The 6,055-nt window shown below is 39.5% G+C and overlaps 1 protein-coding gene across 1 annotated transcript; it reads right to left on the minus strand.

Annotated features, from left to right (window-relative positions):
* Positions 1-2,805: 2,805 nt before the first annotated feature.
* On the minus strand, positions 2,806-5,840 carry ino80c (INO80 complex subunit C). Its single transcript, XM_044117186.1, has 5 exons — positions 5,518-5,840; positions 4,467-4,580; positions 4,257-4,368; positions 4,075-4,142; positions 2,806-3,986 (listed from the first exon to the last, which is right to left on the minus strand). Exons 1-5 carry the CDS (start codon positions 5,704-5,706, stop codon positions 3,855-3,857), a joined length of 615 nt encoding a protein of 204 aa, XP_043973121.1. The 5' UTR covers positions 5,707-5,840; the 3' UTR covers positions 2,806-3,854.
* Between the last annotated feature and the right edge of the window lie 215 nt (positions 5,841-6,055).

Below are 6,055 nucleotides of genomic sequence, written 5' to 3' on the forward strand. Positions count from 1 at the left end.
AGCTTTGCTCGAGTTCAGACCAGAAGGAAATAACACTCAGCCATGAGCGAGACTTCTCATTTGTTTTCATCAGAAATTGCATTTCATAGTGGCCATTATAAACAGTACAGAAAAAAAAAAAAAAAAGACCCGTTCAATCTCCTGCTGAAATGGTTTCAGTCTTTAATTTTCATTCTGGCTCAAATTTAATGGAGAGAAACAGCAACAAAAATCAAGAAAAAACACATTACATGAAAACGAAAATTGATTCGAATGCTATTGAGCGATATGTGCATTTGATCTCATCAGAAAAACGCATTTTTAACTTCGTGGAAAATTTTACTGGTAAGCACTGCTACAAGATCCTTTTGGTAGTAGGTTTGCAAACATTTCAGAAGGGATTTTGGTTATGTTTCAAACCTTCAGATAACTGCACAGTTTTTCTGTTGAACTGAGGTCTGGAAGATGTCTGAAAAAGTTCATGACTCCAACATGGTTCTGCTATGGCCAATCCTTTGACACCTTTTATTGGAAGTATGGGTAGTCATTCTTGAAGACCAATCCAAGAGTCATCTTCAGTAATCAGTACTATTACTGATCATAGTCACTCATGATAAGTCACTCACCATCCCGATTCAGTAATCACCCAAAATCTTGGGTGATCTTTAAAATCACCAAAGATTTTAAAGATCTGTCTAGTGGGTCCTCAATAATATGACGTTTTTATGTACAGTTTTGCAAAAACACCAGCTATAACTGCAACATTTTCTCCTCCGTGGTAGAATGCGAAGATGGTATTCACTTGAGTCACAATCAGATTATTTAATTTGACACCACTTGCTCCCAATTTTTTTTCTGTGATTCATTTTGATGTTGCTAAAACATCAAAATGTCATGAAGACACGTTGTTTAGAAAGCACTGACATTGTAGGACATGGATCAATCATGATTTTATCAGTGGCACCTTTAAGGAGTGTGGAACCAAATGCCTTTAGATCATTAATAAACTCTGTACCGGTCCCTCGTCCTCATCAACGGGACAAGGGTTTTGCATGAAGCTTTGAACTGAGCGTAATTAACAGGCACTAATGTTTCTTTCAATTCCCAGTAATTTCAACAGCATCATCATGGCACCAAAGGTGGATGATATTAATCCCAAGATGTGGTAGGTTCTGGACGATGTGAGGCTATCTTAGATAACATACCACTTCAGTATTGGATTGTGGACTGGAGGAGTTTGTAGCTGAGAATGAAAGGTCCAGAAAGAGAGCCAAATCTTCTCAGTCAGAGACTTGTTTCTCTTTACATCAAGTGAAAGAGTCTGAGCTCTCCTCCTCCACATTTTCAAAAGTCAGCTATCCCAGTTTATGACGCCTCGTCAGTAAATCCTGCTGGAGCTTTTTCAGAATGCGCCACAGAAAGAAAGCCGCAAAGTAGACCCCAGAGTCAAATGAGTGACTTCACATCACTTTAGCTCTCAGAATTACTTTGGCAGTCTGGCTTGGTAGAGGAATGTTTGGGTTTTCCTTGTAGATCTGCAACCTCCTGATCTCAGACAGAGAGGCAGCTGTCAACTCATCAAATATCTTTTATGTAATCCATGGGCTGCACAGTGGCGCAGTTGGTAGAGCTGTTGCCTTGCAGCAAGAAGGTTCTGGGTTCGATTCCCGGCCCGGGGTTTTTCTGCATGAAGTTTGCATGTTCTCCCTGTGCATGGTGGGTTCTCTCCGGGTTCTCCGGCTTCCTCCCACAGTCCAAAAACATGACTGTCTAAATTCTCCCTAGGTGTGAGTGTGTGTGTGAATGGTTGTGTGTCCTGTGTGTCTCTGTGTTGCCCTGCGACAGACTGGCGACCTGTCCAGGGTGAACCCCACCTCTCGCCTGGAACGTAGCTGGAGATAGGCACCAGCAACCCTCCTGACCCCATTAGGGACACGGGCGAACAGAAATGGATGGATGGTTATGTAACCCATTTCAGGTTGGTGCTGATCAACTATGTTATCCCAGACTTGACTTGATTGCCATTTGGTTTTGGATCATTTAAAACTTAGAATGAAGGGAAAAATTCTGTGGACAGGCATGCTTCATACACATTACCAGTTTATATTTGAATGGTTTCAAGCTTATAGACCAAGCTCATAGCCAGCAATTGAGTGCAATTACTGGCACTCAAACAAAGGCAAAATTCTAGCTTGCTTGTGCAGAAATAATGACTTATTTCACTGAATGATGCTCAAATTAAATAGAAACTTTGGAAACTACCACAGAAATTAGAGCCTGATCATTTTTAGAGGGTAAACTTACAAATTCAGAGGGAGAACAAGTATTTATTTTACCCACTGTATAAGGTTTAGGATACACAGGGTTTCCAAAATTTTGCAATATGCTTTCTTGTTATAACAGCACTCTGTGCTAACTAGCCAGCCATGAAAAAAAGGGGAAAAAAATTCTAAAATTATCTTTGTGTATTTATATCTCTGTATTTGCATAAAAGGGATCACCCTCATGAGAAACACTGCTCTCTTTCATCCTGGCCCCCTCCTAATGTGATTAATGACACAGTCTCACTGTACGAGTTAAGAGGGCAAATTCTACAAATAGGTGAACCTGTGGAGATTAACTTGGTGATAATTTGAATTTTCTGAGGAAGCTGGAAATAACTTTGCTGTGGGTAACTGCAATGACTATAAAGTATTCTTTTATAAACATGTTGAACCAGTAATATATTTTAACACAACAGTGACTTATGTAATATAAAGATTGTTTTTGATAACAGAACTCATTAAAACATCACCAAAAACTGAGGAAAGCTGCAATTCCAACAGGTTTGTATACACAGACTTTATTCATGCTCAATATATTTTACAAAACATAGCCTGCATCACCTTCAGCAACAAAACCGTTACCAAGAACTTTTAAGGTAATTAACGTTTTTAGGAACTGTTAATTAGAAATGTATGACGACTTCCTGTTTCCCTGAGGTAAAAATATGCCAATTATTTATTTTAGCTTTTGGCAGCAAGGCTGGATGAGAATCTACATGTATCTTGTTCACATGCAAAGTTTGGAGGATGGTCAGGAAAGTAAAAAGAGTTGGTAAAGCTCACTGCAATCACTGAAATGAAACTGCAGAAAACCAAGTCTCCATAATATGCATTAGATGCCATGTTGGTTCTTTGAGAGGCATTTCAACAAAAAGTCTTTTATGTCCTACAATCACAAACGTAAACGTGGAGATTGTCAACCTCGGCTAGGGTTTCAACTAGAACCGTGTGCTTTTGTGAGATAAGGCTAAGAGTGACACGTTCCAGAGTCTAGCATGAAATCCAAACATGAACAACAGGAAAAGGGCCTAATGCCCACTGTTAGGTATGACAGAGGATCTGTCATGCTGTGGATCTCTAGTTTAACCAAAGGCTCTCTGATCCTTGTTAGAGTGTATGATATCCTTAAGTCATAAATGAAACTGTGGAGGAACTCTAAGAAGATCACTACCAAGTGGAGCCATTCCAATTTTCCAAAGTTTAGCAAGCACTTACTGGAAAAACACCATATCACATTTAAGCAAAAGTATACACCTTTGCTGAGCTTTACATTTTTCTGCTCGATATTCACTGTTGGAATGTCTTCAGACAGTTCCAGAAACTCCCAAAAGATTGACTACAACACATTAGAGTAGCTGACAGTCTTTCTTCTATTTTATTAGTAATAACTCTGACTGTTGTCTTCATCACTGCATTTCATGAAGTTGCTGCAGTTCCGCAGCAACTTCCTGCGGTCCCACATTCATGCCTTGTTCCTCTGCTGCTACGTCCACTGAAGCAAGTCCATCACTGGTTGCAACAAGTTATTAAACTTTGAGCTTTGCTCGGCGTTCACGGCACGATGCATGTTGCCTTTCGAAGGGTCAAGTAGCCTGTAACCACATCGGTGGGAAGGAGACGGATGTAGGAGAATTCTTCAGATGATGTGAAGCGCAACTTTGTCTGTGGATCTGTGTAGTTTGCCTGGGGAAATGCATTTGATTGTGGTCAGATTTTGCTTTCGACAAGAACTGAATAAATTTAAGTTGTCCTTGGTTGATTGATTACTTACAGGTAGGCCAGAGATGTCTGAGTATTTCTTTGCTGGTTTTAAAGAGGGAGGAGCATCGATGTTGTAATCTGAAACCATAGAAGATTTAGAAAATATAGTAGTGATTGGAGCCAAGACATCGTTCTTTATTAATGTATCAGCCAGCTTTACTTAGTATGACTGCTTTAACTACTTAAACTCACAGTTGGGATCATTGAGCTTCCAAGGTAAGGTCCGCTCCAACGCCAGAATCTGTTTAAGATTTTTCCAAGTCCTGTTCTTTTTGCCGGCTGCTGCCCCCCCAATCCCTGAGTGCTGCCGAAATGAACGTGGAAAACAGAAGAAATGCAGAGAAACTGAACGAGAAGTAAAAGGAGGAGGTAAATGTAATCCAGTTGACTGCCGGCACTCACCATAAATGTGTTGTCTTTGAAAGGAGGAGCCTTTACGACAGTCTCTGTAGTGGTCAGAGTGCTGTCCACTGATCCCACTGTCTTCATCTCCACCACAGTTTCCACTGCAGTTATCTGAAGACATGCAATATTCATACAGGTGCCAAACATGTTGAATGGTCTATTACATATCAACGTTAGATGCTGTTTCGATCTCTTATTAGGACTTTAGTCTACTTTATAACAAGAGATTTTGTAGCCAAAACCAATTTTATCTCATTGTTTTAAAAACAGCAAAATATTAAGTAATAATGTATTAAATTTTGCATAAAATTACTGTTTATCTCTGCATCACTGAACATCTAGTTACAGTAAAACCCCCAAATTATGAGACAAATATCCTCATAAATAAATCCCTGCAAAAAGAATAACGGCATACTTCTTTTACAAGACCAATGATAACTTATGAACTTTTTTTTTTCTTATTCTGCCCACAATAGATTTAATTCTGCTTTCTCGGGCCGGCTTTGATTGAACAGTTTAAATGATGAAAATACTTTTTTTCTGCTCACTCAATGCATCAAAACTAAACACATCCATCATTTTTTATCTATAATACATCAACCAAAAGCAGAAATCAACCAGCTAAAACTTATTCACTCGCCATCATGCATAAATAGGACAATCTTAGAACTACAATTTTGTGTTGGAAAATATTGATACAATGGTTTAATGATTACTGAAAAGAAAGAGGACACACAGAAAAGATGGATCCATCTGAAATCAGCTATATAAAAAATACATCTTCAAACAGAGCTAGACTGTGACAAAGGGAAATATTTCCTGAAAAATACTGTCATTTTGCGAGAAAATAAAGTATGGGTAAGTCTTCTCAAGACAGCTGAAGACTTACTCATGTATCGTATACCCGCAAACTGACACTGTGACTGAAAGTAAAAACTCAGGAGAAGAGCTAAACATTTAACATGACTGGATGAGGTTAAAGTTTGCTCATATGAATGCATAAGCAACGGGATAATCTCCATCTCCGAATGTAAGTCACTGGTTTTACCTGCGTCTGTGTGGCTGGTGTGACTGTCAGCGGGGGTTTCTTCTTTTTGCTGCCGCTGATGCTGCAGTTCACTGCGGCCTGCTGAACGCCTGAAACCGCCGGACTGCCTGGACGCTTCTTCCCCCGGACAGCCGCAGCATTTGCGGTCGGAGGTTGCGCCCTCACAGTTATTGGGATTTGGGATGCCATTTTAATTAAAAGTGTAATAATTTGATCAAATAATGCCACTGCGAACCAACTCTTCTCTGTCCAAACTTAGCATTAGCTCACTATCATCTTGATAGTAAACAGTCCTTAACCCGGATGTGGAACAGATAAACTTCCGGGTAAAAGGGGGCATCTTACTTATTCTCAAATAAAGAGGAAAATGTTTCCCAGCTTTATTTACCTACTCTTTTTCTAGGGGAGAGGGAAAGCAACAGCAAAGATACAAATGGACAAATGCGAAGTGGCAAAATTATGTCTAATGTGATTTTACTAGTGGCATGTAGGTGGAGGATATGTAGAACATTTTAGTGTAAATTTCCCGTTTTTACAG

Source organism: Gambusia affinis, linkage group LG05 (genome assembly GCF_019740435.1).
Source record: "Gambusia affinis linkage group LG05, SWU_Gaff_1.0, whole genome shotgun sequence".
Classification (NCBI taxonomy): Eukaryota; Metazoa; Chordata; class Actinopteri; order Cyprinodontiformes; family Poeciliidae; genus Gambusia; species Gambusia affinis.